The following is a 24563-nucleotide window of genomic DNA, read 5'->3' as shown; positions in this document are numbered from 1 at the left end:
ATGTGTTCCATATCTATATATGTGTTTTTGCAATGTAATGTTATTCGCAATTGTTACACATATCACACATACCTTTTAATAAATAATTGCAATGTTGTTCTACTTGAATAAAAATATTTAAATTGTTCTGATTGAATAAATAAATAATGGGGGATGCTCAGGGTTAATATTTGGACCTCTTTTATTCCTGATTTATATTAATGATCCCCTTATATCGCTATCGCTATAAGGCTAAAAAGATATTGTGTTGTTTGATGATACATCACGCATGTTAAAAGTTTTTCATGGAATAAAGGTAGAGGCCAAACTCCAATGGGCGTCCTTAGAGACAACTTATCGAGCAGACTTAGTTTTAACGCAGTAAATCAGAATTAAGAATCAATGGCAAACATCAACGTGGTTCTTTAACATTTTAACATGAAGTCGGGTGGTGTTTCCGCTGCTTGTCGCTGTCATCCCCAATAGTGCCTCGAACCTTCCCCGTAATAAATGCGGTAGAAGATGCAGTGACTCCACATCTCTAGGCAACGTTAAAGACAAGGTACAGTTAATTATATTTTAAGAAGTCATTAATTGCACATTTTTGCCAAGACAATAAGGTTACGATTATAAAGTAGTCCACAAAAATATGTTTATAATATAAAATATTGTTATTTCATATTTCTCCTTACGGCAACAACTGAACCATTTTTTAATCTATAAAATAGAAGTGGAAAACTTTTGATAGATACGCATAATTCACTAAAACCTAGTAAACATTATAACGCAGTTGTAAGATTTATGGCTTAAAGATAAAATATTCGGTACATACAACCATAATTTATTTGTTCATTCTGTTTGTTTATTGCGGTAATAGCCACCTGGTCAAGAGTTTACATTTAGTGATAAAGTAAACCGATTGATAATGTTTGATAAACAATTTAGAATATATGATATTATAATTTAATGGTTTCAGTTGCGGGTAATATTGGCATCCTTCAGGACGTATGCTGTATAGTTGTCCAGGGAAGAAACTGTCAATGATATTGTGTTGCATACACTCTAAAATATTCGAATTTTTTATTTGACGGCGGCTTTTCATAGTTATAAATTCTAGTTACATCAATTTTAAATTAATTTTGAATAGGTAGCAAATATGTTATTACGGACTAGTAAGTGTAAATATAGATTAGCGGTATTGATACGGGTGTTGTTGTTAGGACTGCCGATTTTTCATTATCTCATGTTTGGCGATGGTGCAGTAGATGAAGGTGCGACAGGTAAACAAAAGATGGTTTATTTTGTATTGTGCGAATGTGTTGCGTGGTGGAATTTAGATGAAGGCGTTGCAATATGCAATGGTATAATATCGCTTTAGTGGCTTTATATAAATCATTATATTAATATACTTTATTAAACCCTTCATTCATGAACACAGATCTCGCGAATGCTTAATATCGCATGTTATATTTTACGCTTTCAAGTTTATAAATAAAAATCATAGCCAATTTGGGCAGAACGTACATCGCTTCGATAAGTTTTCATAACTAAATTAATAATATTTTAATTGTTGTTCTTATTTATTCCATATCATTATTACTGTATACATCGTTGATAAATTGTGTTAGTGCATGCACTGTCCCAACTACTTGTCGCGTTTTCTCGATCAGAAGTCCCAAAATTTCTACCGCAGCGAGGTTATGTCACTACCTACTCGATGGCAAAAAATCATCAAACAAAATGAAAAATAATATTTACATTTTTTAAATATAAATAAACTTTGAAAAGCAAAGTTTTTTATATTATGTAATGGTATCAGGTATTCATTACAACTAACTTCAAAATGTTTCACAGAATATTTATAAGCATCGGCAAAAAGTCGTGGCAGTAATCCAGCATGTCTTCCGACAATGTGAATTTCTCAGGCAATAATAAACCAACTGAGTTCAGACCACTTTGGCCAGTTAGCCTCTTTTAATATTGTGGCCAATAAATGTTCTAAAATTAAAAAGTTTACGTTTGTTCCTGTGAATAATAGGCGGATGGAGAAATATAGAGGTAATGTGTCAGTTAAACTCTCAAATTTGGATTTATTAAAACATAATATTAATCCTAATGAAATGTATGATATGTTATTTAAAATAATTAAAACAGAGTTTGCTTCTATATTTACTTCAAAGACAGTCAAATCAGGTGGACTCTTGTCATTTAATGATTGGGCAACAGCTGGCATTCATAGCAGCAGACAAAGCCTATATGAACTATATAGTGAGAGATCATTATATAATCATGATGCATCTTTTCTCGAGTATGTTAAAAAATACACTAAATTATTTAAAAGTGTTTGTTCTATTGCAAAGTCTATGCATATCAGACAGATAATTAAAAATGCACCGAATAAAATAAAGATGACATAAAGGGAATCTGGAAGAGTGAAAGACCGCAACATTGAATATAATTTATCAATAAACAATACTATAATTCAATCTCAGCAGGAAGTTGCTTCTGCTTTTGAGATTTTTTTTTCTGACATTCCAGTTTCTATCACAAGCACTCTTGTGTTGTCCACCAGTGTTGCTGAGTCACTTCTTCTGGAAAATGTTAAAGAATGCCAACAAACATTCAATTTTAGTTTTGTTAGCCCTGGAGAATTAATTAAAACTTTTAAGTCTCTCGACCTGAAAAAAACTGCTGATATATGGGGCATTTCTGTTAAAATAATAAGTTCAATAATTGATGTCATGGCACCATATCTTGCAATAGTAATTAATAATTGTATTAATCGTGGCGTGTTTCCTGACCTTCTGAAACATAATAAAATCACACCAATATTATTATTATTATTATTTAAGTCGGGATGCTCTTCTGACCCGAACAACTATCGTCCTGTGTCGGTTTAGCTGACCCTTAATAAAATTAAAAAAAAAAATTAAGCCAAGTGCTTACTTACTTTAACTCTCATAAGTTACTTCATTTGAAACAATTTGGCTTTACTAGGGGACGTTCAACAACGGATGCAGATGTTGAGCTGATCAAGAATATTTTTGATGCCTGGGAGGAATCGCAGAATGCACTTGGCATCTTCTGTGATTTATCTAAGGCTTTTGATTGTGTTCAACATTCAACGCTGGTCAGGAAGCTATACCACTATGGCATAAAAGGAACTGCGCTCGATCTTCTGTCTTCATATTTAAACAATAGAATTCAGAGGGTCGGCGTGAATGGCAGGAGATCTCCTGGTACTCCTCTCAGTATGGGGGTACCACAAGGGTCTATTCTTGGACCGTTCCTCTTCCTTATCTATATAAATCATCTTCCTAATCTTATAGAGAAAAAACATAAGGTAGTATTGTTTGCGGATGACACTTCACTGATTTTCAAAGTGAAAAGAAACCAAGCTATGTATGACGAAGTGAACGATATTTTATCTGATATCGTGTACTGGTTTAGCGCTAATAACCTATTGTTAAATAGCAAGAAAACTATATACATTAAATTTACCGTACCAAATGTCAATAATGTAAATGCAAATGTTTTGCAAATGCAAATGTTGAGAGGTGATAGAACCGGTGGAATCTGCTATATTTCTTGGCATAACTCTAGATTCCAAATTAAAATGGGGCCCCCCTTTTGAAGGATTGGCGAACAGACTTAGTTCTGCAGCATACGCGGTTAAAAAGATTAGACAATTAACTGACATAGATACGGCGCGACTAGTATACTTTAGTTATTTCCATAGTATTATGTCCTATGGTATATTGCTATGGGGCAACGCTGCCGATATTAATACAATATTTCTGCTGCAGAAGAGGGCTATTCGCGCTATTTATAACCTAGGTCCTAGAGAATCATTGAGAGCAAAATTCAAAGAAATTAACATCTTGACTGTTGCTTCTCAATATATTCTTGATAATGTAATGTATGTTCATAGGCACATAAGTGAATTTGCCAGAAACTGTCATAACCATAATGTTAACACTAGGAACAGACATAAACTGATGATGCCTACTACTCGGCGTCGAGTAAGTAAGTCTTTTGTGGGGCGATGTATATGCTTTTACAACAAGATCCCAGAAAATGTTCAAAACAAAAGTATTACGTTATTCAAAAGAATTGTTAAAAAACGTTTGTGTGGTAAAGGTTACTACCACATAAATTACTTTCTTAATAATACCACAGATTGGGAATGGAGCGACCGCCCTCAGGCTATTAAATAATAAGTTTAATTGTACAATATTACTTTGTAAATGTTACTTTAATTGTAAAACATATATTTGATGGAAAAAAAAGCCCGCTGAGTTTGTTGCGCCCATTCTTCTCAGGCCTGAGGCATTCATTTTGGAATGGGTGGTAGATTTTTCTTTTCTTTGGACTTTCAATAAGTGATTTCACATCCTATTTTGAATAAAAATATTTGAATTTGAATTTGAATTCAACTCCTCCAATGAGATTGAGCAACATCTTCAATAGAAACGACTGATGTGATCACCCCATCGCCCGTTCTGTTTCTCTCTGTATGTTTTGTTGGCTCGTGTTTGATGTTCTTTTATTTCTCGTATTAGTCTTGTCCATTGTCTTCTTTCTTATCATTTACGTTTATTTAAATTTTAATTGCTGTAAAAGTATACAATTTTTCTAAAAATTTAGAAAAATTGTAAATTTTTATTTTTAGTCCCTTCGGCAGCATATATTATTATATACACATACTTACTTGATATTTATTAATCTTTGACTATTTAGCTTAGTTGTCATACATTGTGATTGGTTTATATTTATTTTATGATAATGTGTTAGATTGAGGCACATGTTGTACCTTATTCTCTTGAGTTCATTTATGATTTATCAATGGATTTTTTTAGTTTAAAGTTGAAACAATCGAGTATTTTTACACGCTTTTTTAATAAAAAATATAATGAAGCTAATGCTTCGCTACACCTGTATGTATATATTATATTAACCCACGGGCGCGATTTTGACCCACTTTAAACGGCAAGATTTAGTTCAAACTTCGTAGATTTATGACAATACATCAATTTGATAAAATCAATCTATTTTTCAATTTGCTAAATAAGATTTTTGGTAAATTATACATTCATCAATCGTCTATGAGACAGGAATTGATCTTAATTTTAAATTTCAAAATAAATTTTAAATTTTTTAGTTCGGTTTTTTATAAAAAGCGTGTCTGTGAGTATTTCTAACTACTATTCATTATTGTATCGCTTTGCATTGTGAAATATTTTAAAAATGCTGAAGATGTATATGTTGATGTAAAGGAGTAGCAATGGGTTTATTAATTTATTTATGTAATTATCACAAAATCCACAGAACTACATATAATAATACAATTTTAAAACTTTCTTGTAATAATGGACTTACAATATTTATAATAAGACGTGGTATTTGTGCGTGTGTGGTTTGGTGAGAGTACGTGCGTGTGTGTTGTGTGTGTTTGTGAATTACTTTTAATTTATACCTTCTTTTAGATTTTTATTAACACTCCTTAAAAAGTCATTTATATTTTATGCTAGTTCTTCTCATTAAAGATCATTGTTTCCGATGTGGTGGTGAATGGTATCCTATAACTTTGAAATTCACGAGTATCGTGCTTTGAACTAAATTAATGAACGGTGTGTGTTTTAAACCACACGAGACACGATACGAGTTTATCAAGGCGATGTAAATATTATTATGAAATATTACAATTGATGCAACTTCTATGTAAGGTCCTACTCGTATTAGTTATTAGGATATTACATAGTCTTATGATACTAGTATGTAGTTGAAAAAAGTAAAATAATATCTCTAATATATACCAGTGGATACCTTTGCACAGGATGCTAGGCTAGATTATGGGTACAACAACGGCACCTATTTTTGCCATGAAGCAGTAATGTGTATGCATTACTGTGTTTCGGTCTGAATGGCGCTTTAGCTAGTGAAATTACTGGGCAAATGAGACTTAACATCTTATGTCTCAAGGTGATCGCAGTTGTAGTGCCGCTCAGAATTTTCGATTTCTTTCAAGAATCCTGAGTGGCACTGCATTGTAATGGGCAGTCATATCAGTTACTATCAGCTGAACGTCCTGCTCGTCTCGTCCCTTATTATCATAATAAAAGATACAGCATAATAAAAAAGGAAATCTATACTTACTGTAATCATTTTGATTGACAAGTGGCAAATAGTCAGCCTCGCTTGGCATTTGGCTCCCTAGTAATTTGAATAGCTAATGCACACATGGACAAAAGATAGTTGATCACGTATTACCGGGCTGTCAGATCGTCTATATTCTAGTATAATCTCGGCCTTACAAATAAACTTGGTATAAAGTTATAACTGATGATAAACAAAGAAAATGCAAAATGTTTACATTATCGTTGACAACACTGTCAATACAATGATAATTCTGTAGTTTTCCTAATGACAAGCTGCCTTGCAAATAAACGCGGGAAACGTTATAAGTCCGAACAAACCATTCGTAAGCAAAATGTCTATTTGTAAACATTTTACATATTCTTGGTTTATGCTTAGTTATAAATTTAAGACAATTTTATTTGTAAGGCCGTAAATCTATGGGATCTTATATAATTAGTACCTAGTACGTAGGTACTTTTATATAACGTTGACATTTTTTTTCACTATGTGATTTTTCATTGATTTATGATTGTTCAACTACTACTCGTAACATTTGATATTAGATTTCAACTTCATAATATCAATTATCATTAATAATAAATCATATATTTCAGGCATTTTACCTATAGAATTACAAACAATTAATGACTTAAATTACATTACCTAATTGATCTTACATTGATTTTAGTTAAATTACAGATAGAATTAAATATAATTATGTCATATTAATAAAGAAAATATTTAAGTAAATTATAACCAATAATTAATGTAGTCAGATACAATTCATTAATAATTAATTTAATTTCAGTACATCATTGAAAATATTATGAACGACGTTGGACTCGAACTCGCGACCTCTCACGTTCAGTGCAAGCGCCTTTTCCAACTGAGCCAACCGTTCGTAGTTTTATTTGTGTAATTAATCTCAAAAGTGAGTTATCACTTTAAAAACATAACAAAATATATTATGTTTAATTAAATAAAGCCATCCTGATTGATGATTTAAAATAATTATATTATCATAATATTGGCCATAGATACGCACTTTATGACACAGTATTGAACAGTCCAAGGACTGAGGATTATAGTATTATATTTATTATAGGCACACGATGTTGCAATAAAAACTAACCTAATCCTAGTCTTATCAAGTGTCAGATGGTATTAAAATATGAATTATTATTTCCAAATTTAAATACAATAACAAGATATATCGTTCAACGACCCAATTACTTAGTGACTTCGTTATTTATTTAATATTATAATATCCGGACGACCGAGCCTTGCTCGGATTTTTAAGAATGTACAAAACTTGACCAAAAAAAAAAACTAATAGGACATCTGGATTCGAACCGGGGTCTTCTGCTTTCCGGATCACCCAATGTCCCATCTGAGCTATAATAGTGTTGTATATAGTGGCGAAATTTACCTTTGTATTCTAATGTTATTGTAGCTGTTTCTTATTCAAACATGGATAAAACCATTTTTTTAATTGAAACCTAGCTAGATCGATTTATCACCCCCGAAATCCCCTGCTTACTTAATTTTATGAAAATCGTTGGAGCCGTTTCCGAGATTCAGATTATATATATATATACAAGAATTGCTCGTTTAAAGATATAAGATTTATCCACATACTAAATATTTATATATAACCTCTATGGCAATGAAATATGAAAAAAAAAAACATAGCAGGTAAGTTACACGTTTCGCTTAGGTTTCTTAATTATATATATATATATATATATATATATATATATATATATATATATATATATATATATAGGATTCAATTCAATGAAGTTCTAGTGAAGTTCTGGTATGACAAAAAAATTCACCGGTTCAACTTTTGAAACCAGCAGCGCTAAGGAACTGCGTGTCGTCCATAAATTGTGCCGTTTAATTCAAAAGAACAAAAAATTTCTTTCAATTATAATTAAAATAATAATTCTAAAAAGTTGTTAATCATTTTTTCTAGATAAAGCTACATTTTCCTCTCGCCATCTTTTGACTCTGGAGCCCGAAAAAAATTGTACACGCCCTGCCATCCTGGAATTCCCACCGGATGGACTCTCAAGATCTCAGAGAAAGCATGTAAGTACCTACTCTTTGTTAGTTTTAACTTCATCAACATACTGTTGCGCTTTTCCTAAGTCTACTGAAGAGCTGAACTCTCCATTATAGTCCAGCCAAGCAGCGCAACTGATAAACTCGTTACTTACTTACCATTGGGAGGCTCCTTTGCACAGGATGCCGGCTAGATTATGGGCGCACACAACGGCGCCTATTTCTGCCGCAAAGCAGTAATGTGAAGCATTATTTTGTTTCTGTCTGAAGGGCGCCATACCTAGTGAAATTACTGGGCATTCATTTGGCCAGTAATTTCTTATGTTATTACTTAGTTGAAGATGTGACGAGCGCAATTGTAGTGTCGCTAAGAGTTTTTGGGTTTTACAAGAGTCCTAAACGGAACTGTATTGTAATGGGCAGGGTGTATCAATTACCATCAGCTGAACGTCCTGCTCGTCTCGTCCCTTATTGTCATAAAAAACTTAACTAAGAACTTAATTTCGCGGTTTTGCACTATAATTAAAAAATATATTTCAAACAAATAGTTTTAATAATACTTTAAATTAAAAATAAATGTTTTTATGTAAGAGGAGGGCAAAGGAGGGACGGGTCACCGGATGTTAAGTGTTCACCGCCGCCTGCATTCTCTTGCAGCACCAGAGGATTTACAGGAATATTTTGTATAAAATTTTAAAGGTGATAGAAATTACTATCAGAAAGCAATAAGTATTATGTTTTGTAAAGTAATGTTAATCATTTAAGTTCTTATTTATTATTATCTTTCTAACTCATAAAAGATATTGTAAAAGCCTTAGGGTTGGTAGATAAACTTAGACACAACGTGAATTGAAAGTATGTCCAGGAATATTGTAAAAAGAGTTAGGGTTGGTTGATAAATTTAGACACAACGTGAATTGAAAGTCTGTCCAGGGATATTGTAAGAGACTTAAAGTTGGTAGATAAATTTAGACTCAACGTGAATTGAAAGTCTGTCCAGGGATATTGTTAAAGACTTAGGGTTGGTAGATAAATTTAGACACAACGTGAATTAAAAGTCTGTCCAGGGATATTGTAAAAGACTTAGGGTTGGTAGATAAATTTAGACACAACGTGAATTGAAAGTTTGTCCAGGGATATTGTAAAAGACTTAGGGTTGGTAGATAAATTTAGACACAACGTGTATTGAAAGTCTGTCCAGGGATTACACAGCATTAGTTATACCCTTGCTATCTTATTAATAATAAACTCAGTGTAAAGTTACTCCAAGTTTAAAATTACTTCTCCCTGTCATGAAATTCTGTAGTAGTAAAGGTAAGAAAACGGCAATAAGTTCTAAATTTGGAATAAGTTTATTTCGCGTTTATTAATAATACAGTTTGTGTACGAGTCCGACTCGCATCATTCTTTTCTTAATGATTTTTAATGTAGTGCTTATTTTATGATCCCTTTGAATTAAGCACATTTATCTTAATTTTATATTTTGACATGTCAGTTAATCGTGTGTTACATATACCTACAGCTATCGTGGGCAACCGCTAGTGGGTTCGGTCCCGGTGGGAACATACCATATTGTTCCACGACTGGCTGTGTAGACAGATCTCTTTAGATCATATTAACTTCTCGAATAACGCATACGCGGTATGCTGGTGGTACATTATTTACATTAATATATGGCACGGAACTCCAGAGGTCGCGGGTTCGAGTCCCGCATCATACATAAAATTTTGTTTTCAAATTTTATTTGGGTATATTATAAATATAAAGCCCGACCGAGTAACGAACCACTGTTCCCTAATGCACTTTTAAGTCCACATTCTTGAATAAAAACTCGATTGATACCATTTTGTCATCTACCATATAGTTAGTTTACGCCCCGGGTTAGCTCGCTAATATTCAGGGAAGTGTCTCAGCAACAAACAATACATGATACAAGGTAATTTATAGTATCATAATTATGTTTATAGTTATAGTATGCTATGTTTTGATGAATATAATTCACCAAGCGCTTTTGATAGTAAGTGACCACTGCCCAATTTCCCATAAAGACCAGAAACATGCTCTTTGACGTCAAACAAGAATCAAATGTCATAAGCTCCATTAAAATTATCTCTTAAGTTTAAGACTAAGTTTTCAATTTCTAAATCTAATCACCAGGGCTTCATAATCGTTCACTGCGTAATAGCTTTGTACTGTTTCCTACTCCTGGGCGCAGTTTGCGAGCAATACTTCGTTCCTGCCATCGAGATTATATGTGACCGTAAGTACATCGCTCACCGCTATTGCTGTTTAGAGTCAATGATATTGTATACATACGTATACAGAGGGTATAGTCGCCTCAGTTGCGGACCCCATTTATCCATTAACAACGTCACTCCGCACCAATTGCGAGCGGCACGTACTCGTAGCCACTCCGGGGCTCTCATTTGTAAGCTAAATGTACGATCGATCTGTGTTGAAATGATTTATCTTCAATAGGTGTCTTACCAAAGATTATCGAATGAGATTATAAGCCCGATGAGTTGGTGCTAAAAGAATACGGTATAAGAACAATCCCCGGTCTGACAAGTTTCAATCGAAATTCTACACAAAAAACATTCTAGTAAAGTAGTTATAACAACCGACCTAAACTGGATGCTCTAGCAGTAATCAGTTGTGTTTCTGAACAGGAGCCGTAGTTAGTGTAACTAGTTATTGAAACCTTACATCTTTTTGTTTTCTTTAAAACATGAAGGATTCCATGGAGGATAAGCGAGCGTGTGGGTTACCTGATGGTAGATACTCACCGCCGACCGTACTCTCTTGCAACACCAGAAAAATCAGAGAGCCGGAAGTCTGGTCTTCGTCTATTTTATTCTTCCCCATTGTCTTCGGATCGCACTTCCTTTCTTTTTATTTCTTTCGCGGTTCCTCTCATATTTATAGGTGCTTGAATCTCTTATTATCAGGGATACGTACGTACGTCCTCAGCTACTAAAAAACTATAATTATTATCATCTTTTATATTAAAATTGTTTTGCATTGCTTACACATATTTTAATTTACTTATTCACAAATATATGTTATTGCATAATACAGATAAAATAAAATATTAGGGTTTCGCAAGCTTGCAATTTTACGAATTTATCCACAGAGCAGTTTTTCACACCTTTTCTGTGATTTTATCTGTTTTTTAAATAAAAATTATTACGTATAGATTAGAATTACAAAACTACAAATAGTTAGTGTATTACACTAAGTAAGCGATAAACTATAATACTATAATATAATAAGCCATCTTTATGAATGTTTTAATTTTAAATAAAATAATCGCTCCTCGTATGTAGTCTTTCCTAATCGTCAACATTCAATCCAGATAGTGGGTTTAATGATTTCGCGAAGTGGATAAGATTAATATCAAAAGTCTATAATATTTTGTACACACGGCTTGGTCGCTTTGTCAGTCTCTTCTTTTAGAAAAAGGCTCTTCTTGTAGGCACTTGAACTTGCAAGTAAACAAATAGTGACGGTATTGGACCTGCCTTTATCAGATTTTTATTATTAAATTGAAATGAATTTCAAGGTTTCCGTCTAATAATTTCTCGCAAAAGATTGAACGTGAACAATTTACGGCAGTTCCCAATATTCAGTCTATCTCTTACTTGAGATAAAAATCGTAACTATCGTTGACATTTCTGTCCCAATAAACTTATCGACGGAAATTCACCTTATCCGTTCACGCTGTCTGTCAATGGGACGACTTATAGCTTACCAGAGATAGAAGTTTGTATGGAAATTGCAATTCACGCGTCCCAATATAAGGCGATAAGAATGACTTATCGGGTATATTGAGACAGCTTTAGATTACTGACAGCTAATTACTGACAGTAGAAGATAATAATTTATCTCTATCTGTAGATATCATATTGGGAACGGCCGTAAGTCACGTTCTCATATGTTTGTGTTAATCTTGGATAAAGTAAAATAAAGACATCCTGTTTTGATATATACTTTACTTTTTAATTGGTATTATTTGCGTGAGTATAAACAGAACGCGATATTTCGCGGTATAGGATATCACGATATGCTCAACTAATTCCAACTTGCAGACAGAGAAGACATACAGTAAATAACAATGCAACACGAAACATGATTAGCGAATTTATAGTGTGATTTATTGCAGTATATATTTTATTAGAATTTTGTAGCGATTACAAGAATGCGTTATTGAAATTCCGACGATGAATTAAGTGTGCGTTTATTGTGAGTAATGTGCACTTTTATTATTAGTAGGTATTAAATGCTATGTGCATTGCGAGAACAAAACAATAGGCAAAGAGGGTCAAACGGTAACCTATTATTCAGTTTATGAAGCTCTACTTATCTGTCACTCTATGTTGAAATAGAATTGTCATAGATACATACAAAATATGTAAGAGTTAAGCGATTATCAAGATAAGTATTGAGAACTTACAAATAACTAAAGACAAGATCAAAAGATCATTTAATATTATCCTCACGGACGAGTAAAAAAGAAGGACTTCGTGTCACCTTACATAACAGTGAAGCACCAAAACAAGCCGGTAAACACACACTTACACTAATACAAACCGATCAGCCGCCATTATGAGATTTGCCATCGTCTGTGACAAATCAGTTTGCGTCGCAATAAAATATTTTAAAAATGTCGTCGTACGTTGTGAAAAAGTGTAAACACAATACTATAAAAGTATTTGTGGCCATATATGATTATTTAAGTGAGAAAAATTGTGTAACTGGTATACCCCATTACCGGACACACACTAGCATAAAGGTGCTACACTTGTTAATATCATGGGCCGGAGTCCTTCTTTTATTACTAGTCCGTGATTATACTATAATAATATTAATTAAATAAATAAAATCTGTAATTGTATATTTGTATGGAATAGTAACAAACGAGGGTATGGGTCAGATGATATATCGAATTCTCTTGCAACATTAGACGTTTGAGGCTAGCTAGCTAGACCACGATTACGTGATATCTATACTTAGGTATGGTATTATAATATGGGGTAACTCGACAGTAATAAATTGAGTCTTAATAGTGCAAAAAAAATGTATGAGGGCTGCAGTGGGATAAGAGACCCTTGATACCTGCAATTATGTTATTTTAGAGTCCTCAGGCAACTTGCTATGTAATTTTATGCACAGGCAATGGCTGTTTTTAAGGAAAAGTATTGTTTTAGGAGAATCGTTCAAAACCGTTGTTGGTTGTTGTTCTAGAATTCGTCTCAAAAGAGGTTGTTTTTCAATATATATGTTTGTAGGATTAAACCTGGCCGCCGACATTGCTGGAGCGACGTTCATGGCAGCAGCAAGTTCGAGCCCTGAGCTGTTCATAAACTGTATCGGAACATTCGTGACCGAGGGAGACCTCGGCGTAGGAGCGGTGGTGGGCTCTGCCGTGTTCAACGTTCTGGTGGTACCGGCCTGCTGTGCTCTCGCAGCTTCGAAGGTAAGTTACACTTTATCAGCAGAAGAATAAATCAAATGAATATGATATTTGGAATTATTTCAATAATTTATTTAGGACTAAAGACATTCGCAAAAATATATCTTAGTCTGTGACTAGTAATTTTTTTTTTGTTTATTGAAGTAAGGGACGAGACGAGCAGGACCTTCAACTGATGGTAATTGATACGCCCTGCCCATTACAATGCCGCTCAGGATTCTTGAAAAACCCCAAAAATTCTGAGCGGCACTACAACTGCGCTCATCACCTTGAGACATAAGATGTTAAGTCTCATTTGCCCAGTAATTTCACCGTAATGCTTACACATTACCACTTCAGGGCAGAAAAAGGCACCGGTTTGGTGCCCATAATCTAGCCGGCATCCTGTGCAAAGGAGCCACTGGTAAGAGACTTAAAACTTAACATGGCTACCTGCATCCTATGTCAGTCATCATTAAATGGCAACTGACCAGCTCCCGCCCCATCCACCACATTAATATGAAAGCAAAGGTACGACGGCCAATTTAATTCCTGAATCAAACTATTTCATGAAGATTACGGAAGTACGCCTAGTACTGCCTAATTATTTAGAATACAAATACGATAAAGCAGCGTTCGGGTCAACGTGACCTCTATCAAGGTTAATGGTCTTATGAGCATTATGTTGTTGTTCAACAATAATATCACTCACTTGTAAAGTACCTGTTGGCACTAAGCCTATTATGAAGTACTTACATATTTTATTACTATGAAGTATTATTATCTATCTATGAGTTGTATTGCATTATTATAATTATGATAAGGGTACATGCACTTGACTTTGGTATTTATTCATACTAAATTATATCCGGCCATAATGAAAACTGCCATCAATGTTTTACAAAGGCGAAGCGAAACACAGTGTTTCGGTTGAAGGGCGCCGTAGCAAGTGAAATTACTGGGCAAATGAGACTTAACATCTTATTTCTTAAGGTGATGAGCGCAGTTGTATTGCCGATCAGAATTTTTAGGGTTTTTCAAGAATCCTGATTGGTACTGCATTGTAATAGGCAGGGCGTATCAATTACCATTAGCTGAACATCCTGCTCGTCTCGTACTTACTTTCATAAAAAAAACATACACTTTACATCTTATCTAAACTAGGCATTGCCTGTACCTACTATGGGTGCTAGACACCGATATATTTAATACGAAATATATATATGAATACATATGAACATCCATTACTTGGACACAAACATCTACATATATCCATCAATGTTCTAGTCTAAATCTAGCTCAGTAACCAGGGTCACTAATTTAAGGCAAGGTATCTCCGCAAGTTGGAGCACTCATGGAACCTTGCCATTTTTTGTGTTATTGCCATATATAGTTTATTTAAAAAGAGCATGAAAAAGCAATGCGGGGAGAGTTTCTTGCGCCGTAAGTAAGCGTTATTTTGCGGAAATCCATATGTTCCAATCCAAATGTTGTGAGATATCTTGAAACAACTCGACACGTGCCTCTATAAGAGGCATATATATATAGTATTATATATATGCCTCTATAATAGTCTTGTATATAGTGGTGAAAGTTACTTTTGTATTCTAATGTTTTTGTAGCTGTTTCTCATTAAAACATGGATAAAACACTACATTTTTTCAAATTGAAACCTAAATCTGAGCTGGATCGATTTATTGCCCCCGATATTCCCTGTATACTAAATTTTATGAAAATCGTTGTAGCCGCTTCCGAGATTCAGATTATATATATACAAGAATTGGTCGTTTAATGATATAAGATGAGTCATTTTAGATGCATTGTACACGTTATAGATGATAGAGCTGGATTGGTGGTCAGTGTCGAGAGACTGTTTGATGTACGCGGTAGCCGTTGTCGCCTTGATCCTGACGCTGCTCGATGACGTGGTGTACTGGCACGAGGCCTTACTGCTGGTCCTCATGTATACTCTATACATCCTAGGTAACAAGGTCCAACTGTTGATATAATATTTCTTTCTCTTACTCATAGTTTATCACATGGGTGTTAGCGATAACCTTTAAATATATCTACAGGGTAATTTGTGAAATAACAAAAAAATTACCACTTTATACCTTCTCGACCAAACTGTAATGAAACAGCTGATTTTTTTTCCATGATATCAAAGTTGGCCCCCGTAGTGGATATAGTTCATATTCGCGATGATGATAAAAACACCCAGCATTTAACAACACATTTAGGTGCCATATGTTTGTAGCAGCAAATATCAGAAAGTGATTGATTGATGTTAATGAAATGTTTGCATATCAGAGTTGTATTCAATAGAAATGGTTAATATAATATTCACTTTGTGGTAGGTCGCCAATGTATGGTGTTTTACCATTTACCATGTATGATATTGAATATCTTTCAACTGCTCACTTATCACATTGAAGCGTGGTTGGGCTTATATAGTATTTATTCTTATTTTAAAATTTAGGTTGCTATTCATTGATTTAAATTTCAGATACATTTCAATGGAAATGGTGTCTATAATATCAACCTTGTCGTAAGTCGCTATTGATCAAGTAAGTACGGTGCCAATGTAAGTTACGGAACTTTAGCGACGTTAAACGGTTACCTACACTTAGATCAACGTGGTAATTAAGTTAAAAGTTACATACTTGTAGTAATATGGCGCTACTACGTGTCAATACATTTGTAATATTATTCTCTCTACAAGTTATAGTGAAACGTGAGCGGTTTTATTTAATTCGCCTCTGAAGTACAAGGTCTACAAGACCTTCATCCGAACCCGTGCTGAAGAGCTACAGGTAGCACAAAACAAGAGTCTACGCCGTAGTGCGTGAGAAACACCAAGAACCAGAGGGACTGAGGAGTTGAGAGCCTGGACGCCTTCATTAGGCGCCCCGCCCTAGCCATTTTTATGGGCCTGGCACCCCGGTATACGCGGTCACCTTGCAGCTGCTGCTCCCACGGGATTTCCTGCCACGGGACGAAGAAGAGGAGGAGTAAAACAAAGTGGAGTGCTCATCCCACCGCTCAGCTGATCGCCCCGTACTTTCAAGGGGCTTGATCGCCTGGGGGCATCTGAGGCGACGAACTTACTTCCTGATTCGGCACCACGCCCGATATACCACAACGGGCACCCACTTTGACGTCATACTTCCAGATGTAGACAACCAATCAATAGAGAGTATCCACTCCTCCACCCGATAACCTGGCCATCAGATGTGATGACACATCGACAAAACGGGCTTATTAAGATTATATAACGTATATAGATTATTAAGTACGAGAACAAACAAGCATGTAGGTAACTTGGTGGTAAATGATCACCGATGGTGATAAGATCTTGTGTATCCATGATAAACTTACATAGAAACACTCAATTTATATAAAAAGTTAACTACGGAAACATGCCGTCTGAATTGCAACACGATATTTGTTAAATGTGCAATCTGCTATACCGATTACTATCTGTAGATTCCGGCTGTGATTTTATTTTTGTGGCAAAATTGTGAAAATTATTTTAAAATAGTTAAAAGCAACAACAATAAACAGAGAACAGACTACGACAAACAAGCGAAAGGGTCACCTGTTAGTAAGGGATCGCTGCCGGCCAATCTTCTTGCACACTACTGATCGATGCAAACATATTTCGAAATTAATACTGTTTAATTTTTCAGCGATGGTTTTCAACGGTCGACTCGGGAGCTTTGCTAGGAGTGGATGTTGTTTCAAAAAACCAAAGCCATACACGGAGGTTACACCTCTTTTATATAAAGGTAAACGAACACTTTATTACGATATTAAAATAATGCGCCTTTTGCCAAAGAAAAAGGAACCAATGTAATACTTCAATATTTTATTGTTATTTACGGTAAACAAATTTTACTAGAGGAACGGAATACTGGGTCTTGAAATCTCGAGCGATTGTCAATTCCGTGGCCATCTGGAGGGAAAAGCCAAATTGGCTTCGAAGAAGCTGGGCATCATTAATAGAGCACGACAATACTTCAAGCCATTCTACATTCTAGCTCTCTAAAAAGCGAAGGTTCGGCCACACATGGAGTATTGCTGTCATCTCTGGTCTGGCGCACCCCACTATCAGCTCGATCCATTTCACCACGTGCAACGCAGACCAGCTGGAACTATCGGGGACCCAGTGCTCTGTGAACGGCTGGATCACTTATAGCTGCGTAGAGACGTCGCTGTGTGTCTTCTACCGCATTTGTCACGGGGAGTGTTCCGAAGAGCTTTTTAACCTGATTCCTGCCGCCGAATTCCACCTTCACACGACACGCCACAAGTTAGGATATCAGCCCCATCATCTGGATGTGTGGCGGTCCTTCACAGTGCGGTTTTCAAGGGGCTTTCTTCCTCGGACGACAAAGCTGTGGAATGAGCTTCCTTGTGCGGTGTTTCCGGGACGATACAACATGGGTTCCTTCAAAAAAAGCGCGTACACCTTCCGGCCGGCAACGCTCTTATGATTCCTCTGGTGTTGCAAGTGAATGTGGGCGGCGGTGATCACATAACAGTACGCTCGTTTGTCCTCCTATTACATAAATAAAGACATAATCTTATAGGTATGTAATTTATTATTTGAGGAGAGCATAAAAAAATAGCTCTTGAGTAGATTGGTGTGCCCTCGTGGCAACGCCAGCAGTGTCGGCTTGGGCCTTCGCTACACGTACCAGTTTGGCACTCGAACATTCACCAGCCCTAATACATCCGCATTAAATAACTTGCCAAGCAAGCGCTAATTCCCTTCTAGACTTCATCTCATACTATCCGACCATACCTAAAACAAATACTGTAGGGTACATTAATGTGTGAAATGGGTAAGCCCCATAGAGCCTTATGTACAAGAACCTAATTAATTTGTTTTGCACCCGCAGCAACACATTTCTTCTAATATACAAAATTCTCGTGTCGCGGTGTTTGTTACCACACTCCTCCGAACCTGCTGAACCGATTGTATGAAATTTTGTGTGCATATTGTAGGGTAGGTCTGAGAATCGGCCACCATCTATTTTATTGACCCCAAATATTTTATTATATATTTTTTTTATTTATATGGCGATACAACGTTTGCGGGGTATATAGTATTATATACAAATCTCGTGTTACATTAGTTACCATACTTCTTCGAAACGGCTTGATCGATTTTTATGAGATTTTCTGTGTAAATTTGGTTGGATTGAGAATCGTTCGTTATCTATTTTTTATGCCTCAAAATGAGAAGAAGCAGCAAGAAACTCAGTATCACTCTTAAACCAATATAGCAGCTTCAGCATTTTACAAATTGTTTTGCAAAAGTCATTCCAAAAATCATTTTAACGTTTCGATTTTTATAAATAACCCCACATTGAACTGCCACAAGAATGTTACAAAATCCTTTTAAATAGAACACTTTTGAAGGATTAAAACGCGTGTAATTGTAACTGTTTTTACATTCCAGATCTCGTTTACAGTCCCCCTTGAAAACCAGATCTGAAATGGACTTGAAACTTCGGGTTATCTAAAACAAAAATGTAACTCTAAAAGTGTTCTATTTAAATGTAACACTCGTGTTATTCATAGAAAATACTATACAAAATCCTTTTTTTTTCGAATTACTCACTCAAGTGATAAAGGACTTCTGTTAAGAGGCTGCCTGAACATATCCATGTTCGAATATTGTGATGATGAAGACAGAGGGTAGCTCTAAATATGAGGTTTTGTATGTGTTGCATACTCTGTGCACTCATCTGCTTGAAATTTTGTTATAATTTTCAGAAAAATCATATGGACTAGATTTAACAAACAGAATCACCGTGGAGGAGCAGCGGATTAATGAATTGGAGGAAGGAATTTCAATTACGTCAGGTGAGAATATTATGTTAAAACAGTTACCATCCTGTACACACAGTAACTGCAAAATAGAAGTGCAGTAAAACATCTGTACTATACTTGTGACTACAACTTTATTAAGTTCAACTGTAAAATGAAATCTAAACATGAAAATATTATGTATGTAATACGTGTTACCTTATAGTATATGAACCTACCATACCTTATCTAGATTTACATATCTGTGGCACCTAAACATCTGTGCTTTTTAGGCGACATTATATAAACAATGCTTTTATAAGGCTATAAGACTTTTTCAAGGACTTAATAAAGTATGTACTTATGTTACTTGATAAGTAATACACTAAGTTAAGAGGAAAGGAAAGAACAATTTAACGGTTTTCGATTTTTTATATTTGTTTCAGAATCGAGTATGAGTTCCATTCTATCTTGGCCAGGCTCCAAGTCATCATTCATGTCAAGATGCCTCTGGATGCTAACATTGCCTCTTAGCCTGGTCCTCTGGCTCACCATTCCAAACTGTAAGAAGAACCCTCGCCTTTATCCTGTCACCTTCATGATGTGCATCATTTGGATTGCTGGAGTATCGTACTTAGTGGCGTGGATTATTACAATCATAGGTAATCTGTTATATTACTGCACAGTAAAGGTTTTTTGACCTAATACTGTTTTCATTGAAGTAATATTTCAAAAGATTTATATATTTGTGGGTGGTTTGGTTCCTAGCTCAAAGCCCAAAATATTTAATCAAAATCCCCTAAACATGCCGAGATTCATTTGATGTGATCTCTGCCAATCATTTCTAGATTCACACTACAAGCAAAAAAAGGAATTTCAATAACCACCAAATTGAGACTAAACTTCCACCTAGGATCTTTCTAGGTCTTTTCCCGTTATATCTATTGTAAATTGTTGGTTGGTAAAATTGGTAAGTCAATTAGCCACTGAACTGTATATATACCACTGGATAGGCTGTTCCATATGTTTGACAGAAAATTATTGTGCCTATTTGAAGCGCCACTCGCAAGCTTCCAGAGAAATAATTATGACGTATAATACAAATGGCTGCGAAGGAACGTACTCCGAAGTATTTTTGCATTTTGAATTAATATCTTTCGTTGTCCGTGTTATTATAATACTTCAAGAATCAACGTATTAAAGTACACAATTTTTTTGTAAAAAGATTCCCACCATCTATCGATGTTTGATGACCACTAGTTTTAGTACCGCAGACTTACGCTATATGGCCAACAGGTCCAAAATGGCGAATATCAAACAGGCACAAAAGCACTTTGACAGCCGCCAGTCCAGTGGTATATAGTAGAGGTCAGTGTAATTAGCTCATTTGTTAACATATTTATAATATCCTGCTGAACAGCGATGTCACAAGATTTAGAATAAGATTTCCAATTATATGAAAAGGCACGCAAAATAAACTTAATTTAGAATTTGCAATTAGTTATAGTTTTTAACTTAAGGACATTAGCAATACTACCTTTGGTGTTTTAGCAGAATGATTAAGTTTTGGTGTTGAAAACACAGCTTGCGGGCAGTGATAACAAGCCATCAGATGACCCGGTCGCTGGAATGTCCCGCGTAAATTTATATAGTGTTTATTAATGAGAAATTAACCTTTCAGGAGATACATTGAATGTACCGGACAGTATCACAGGACTCACTATACTTGCCGCTGGAACCAGTCTTCCCGAAGCTGTCTCAAGCGTTCTCGTCACAAACCACGGTGAGAAGAATCAAACTTTGATTGTATTAACACGACGTTCTGCACGAGGTTAAAAAAGGGCAACTAATAGTAACTATACAGTTTAATGCTATATCCTGTCGTCTGTCTGTATGTCATTGGGCTGTGTCAAACATAAGCTGGCGATATCCAGTGTTACAAATTGTTTCTAAAGTATTATGGGTGCAGCGCCATCTCTTATTTCATTTATGAATTTTTTCAACACTACATTGTGGTATATCTTCTACAATGGTACGGAACCCTTAACATGCCACTCGTATTTGGACTCAGTTAAAACTATTTTTGTATACGGAGGAGTAATGTAATCAAAGGTGCTAAATAAGGGCCACCTTAACTGGGCATGTCATTAATTATTAATCAGCGTATCAAACTAGTCTTGAAAATGTTGCGCTTGAAACTTTGACATATCAGAATAGGTACAGCTTGTTTTAAAAAGATTTTTTTTCAAGAAAATTTGAAATTATTTCGCTTTATGATAGTAAAAATATTTCAGGTCATGGAAGCATGGGTATCAGTAACACAATAGGATCAAATACGTTCGACATATTATTGTGTTTGGGTCTACCTTGGCTAATCAAATCATTGTTCTATCCATGTGTCCCTGGACACCATTGGGTAAGTATTTTTTTTTCAATATCATATATTTCCTGTTTTTCATTTATTTTCATAAATGAGCGTAGAGCAAGCGAGTGTATTAAAATATGATTTTATCAGTGTAATGCAATGCACTGATAAAATTATATATGAAGTGTTAAACAGTTTTTTTATTGGATTTCAGGTTAATATAAATTCCAGTGGCTTGTCGTACAGCGCCATCTCACTTCTGACAACGTTATTTGCTCTGTACGGGTCTCTCGCTCTTAATAAATTTCAATTAGATTGGAAAGTGGGCTTAACTTGCATAATTGTGTATATCGGGTTCCTAACATTGGCGGCACTGCTAGAGTTAAATGTACTTTTTGAAGTTAATCTTCCAATATGTGCCCATTAGCTCATACCACTGAGTTCACCAGTTAACTAAAGCAGGCACGTTCACAGTACTCACAGCAATAATAAGAAGAAAAACTCTTCGTTTAAAAATATATTTTCAACCGAGCTCGAAAACAGGAGGAGGTTGTCAATTCGACTTTATTGTTTGTATGCTATTACTCTATATCTTGTACTATTGTATCTAAACAATTTTTTTTGCATCACTTTACATAATTATTGTAATTAAAATGATTTGTAAAACGATGAAGCTGAAATTGTTGATTCTCAACCTTTAAAAAAAAGTCTTGTCATTCATTAGTGTGATTTCCTTGACCTATATGAACGATGTGATTTTGATTTTATCAGAAATAGTGAAAAATAGAACGGAATTTTTTGTAAGGAAGTCTATCATTGAGTTACTACGCGTTTGAGGGTTTACGGCCGCTTTCAATAACCTATCTCTCCTTAGTTTAACTTACTAGAGGTAGACAAATTCTATTACGCTTACTTACATTTTAATAACCTATCGACATATTGGACTATAACTATATTGGACATAACTATGGATAGATAAGATCTTGTCATTAAACGGTGATAGCAATGTATCCGTAACGAGAGATGCGTTATTGAAAACGGCCGTAAATGGACATATTTTATAGAATGGAGGCAAAGATTTAAGGATATTGCAAAATATATTGGTCGGTTGTCATTATTTATCATTAGCTGGCTAAGAATCAGCATGATTTATAAATAATTAAATTGTTAGCATGCATGTCTTGATAATAAATATAAAATTTTAAGTCAATCGTTTGTATTTTTCTATTTCTTGAATATATATCCCGTTTATACCTGAAGCCATTATTTTTGGCTCGCAAATTTATTCTAAATATTTACTAACGATTTTCAAATAAGATTCAAACACGAAACCTTTGATGTTTGAGTTTAATTCGCATCTTACAGTTTTTACTTTACCTTAAGGCGCTTGGTATCGTGAAATAATCATCTTTGAGGGCCTAGTGCTCTGCAATGAGTTATTTTTTATTTTATGATAAAAAGGGTTGAGACGATCAGGACGTTCATAGTAACTGATACGCCCTGCCCATTACAATTCAGTGCCGCTAAGAATTTTTGAATTCAAAAATTCTAAGCGTCAATACAACTACGCAGTTAGTTGGAAGTTTAAAAAAATGTTGGTGACTGATATGTAATTTCCAATCCAGACGTTTAAAAAAATTTTAAAACGTTAAATAACATGTTATAAAAATTAGTGAAATGAAGCTGTCTTCAACATAAAATTTTCTGCTACTTCTAAATGGTGGTTATATTTTTATCGCTCTAAGAAGAGAAAATAGCTATTTTATTGCTCTAAAAAGCGAACGTTTTATAAGTCAAAAAGACATATAACTTTGACATAAGTGACTTTATACTATATTCACTACAAATAGCCGTCTCGGGTCCGTGTGCCGCTGACTTTATATTTAAATATTTGTTTGGGGATTGGTGTGCGCGCGTGTATCTAGATAGCTAGCTCTACCCAAACCCTGAAGGTTGTTGGCGTGATCCGGAGCCTTAAAATATTCATTACAATAAATTCTGTTATTATAAATAGTAAGTTGGTACTCATGCTATTGACCCAATAGCTTAATATGTTCCAGCCTCCTCCCCAGCCTCTTATTATTAAAAAAAAAAATAGCAGCAGACGTCAATGAGGATTGAACTCGTGATTTGTACAATACTAATTCATTGAGACATTGCCATAATTACCTATTATTATAGTAGATTTTTCATGAAATAACAAGTATCTATAGGAAATAAGTGTCCAACATACCTTGGATAGCTTTTTTTTTATGGAATAGGAGGACAAACGAGCGTACGGGTCACCTGGTATTAAGTGATCACCGCCGCCCACATTCTCTTGCATCACCAGAGGAATCACAAGAGCGTTGCCGGCCTTTAAGGAAGGTGTACGCGCTTTTTTTGAAGGTACCCATGTCGTATCGTCCCGGAAACACCGCACAAGGAAACTCATTCCACAGCTTTGTAGTACGTGGAAGAAAGCTCCTTGAAAACCGTACCGTGGAGGACCGCCACACATCCAGATAGTGGGGATGAAATCCTAATTTGTGGCGTGTCGTGCGAAGGTGGAATTCGGCGGCAGGAATCAGGTTGAACAGCTCTTCGGAACACTCCCCGTGATAAATACGGTAGAAGACACACAATGAAGCGACGTCTCTACGCAACGCCAAGTGATTCAGCCGTTCACAGAGCACTGGGTCCCCGACAATTCAAGCTGCTCTGCATTGCACGCGGTCAAATGGATCGAGCTGATACTGTGTTGCG

General features: G+C 35.2%; 1 protein-coding gene across 1 annotated transcript; it reads left to right on the top strand.

Annotated features, from left to right (window-relative positions):
- Nucleotides 1-971: 971 nt before the first annotated feature.
- On the top strand, nucleotides 972-23028 carry LOC126978470 (sodium/potassium/calcium exchanger 4-like). Its single transcript, XM_050827291.1, has 11 exons — nucleotides 972-1259; nucleotides 8096-8211; nucleotides 10342-10444; nucleotides 13473-13660; nucleotides 15472-15619; nucleotides 17326-17424; nucleotides 19421-19510; nucleotides 19900-20115; nucleotides 21135-21236; nucleotides 21748-21869; nucleotides 22033-23028. Exons 1-11 carry the CDS (start codon nucleotides 1136-1138, stop codon nucleotides 22243-22245), a joined length of 1521 nt encoding a protein of 506 aa, XP_050683248.1. The 5' UTR covers nucleotides 972-1135; the 3' UTR covers nucleotides 22246-23028.
- Nucleotides 23029-24563: the final 1535 nt, after the last annotated feature.

This window comes from Leptidea sinapis, chromosome Z (assembly GCF_905404315.1).
Source record: "Leptidea sinapis chromosome Z, ilLepSina1.1, whole genome shotgun sequence".
Taxonomy (NCBI): domain Eukaryota; kingdom Metazoa; phylum Arthropoda; class Insecta; order Lepidoptera; family Pieridae; genus Leptidea; species Leptidea sinapis.
This window is presented reverse-complemented; position numbering and strand designations above follow the sequence as displayed.

Excerpts from the sequence above, each read along its gene's own strand:
- LOC126978470 (XM_050827291.1), top strand. The coding sequence starts at position 1,136 with ATGTTATTACGGACTAGTAAGTGTAAATATAGATTAGCGGTATTGATA. Across the intron at positions 15,620-17,325 it reads GTATACTCTATACATCCTAG|CGATGGTTTTCAACGGTCGA; the intron begins GTAACAAGGTCC and ends TTAATTTTTCAG. Across the intron at positions 19,511-19,899 it reads AGGAATTTCAATTACGTCAG|AATCGAGTATGAGTTCCATT; the intron begins GTGAGAATATTA and ends TATTTGTTTCAG.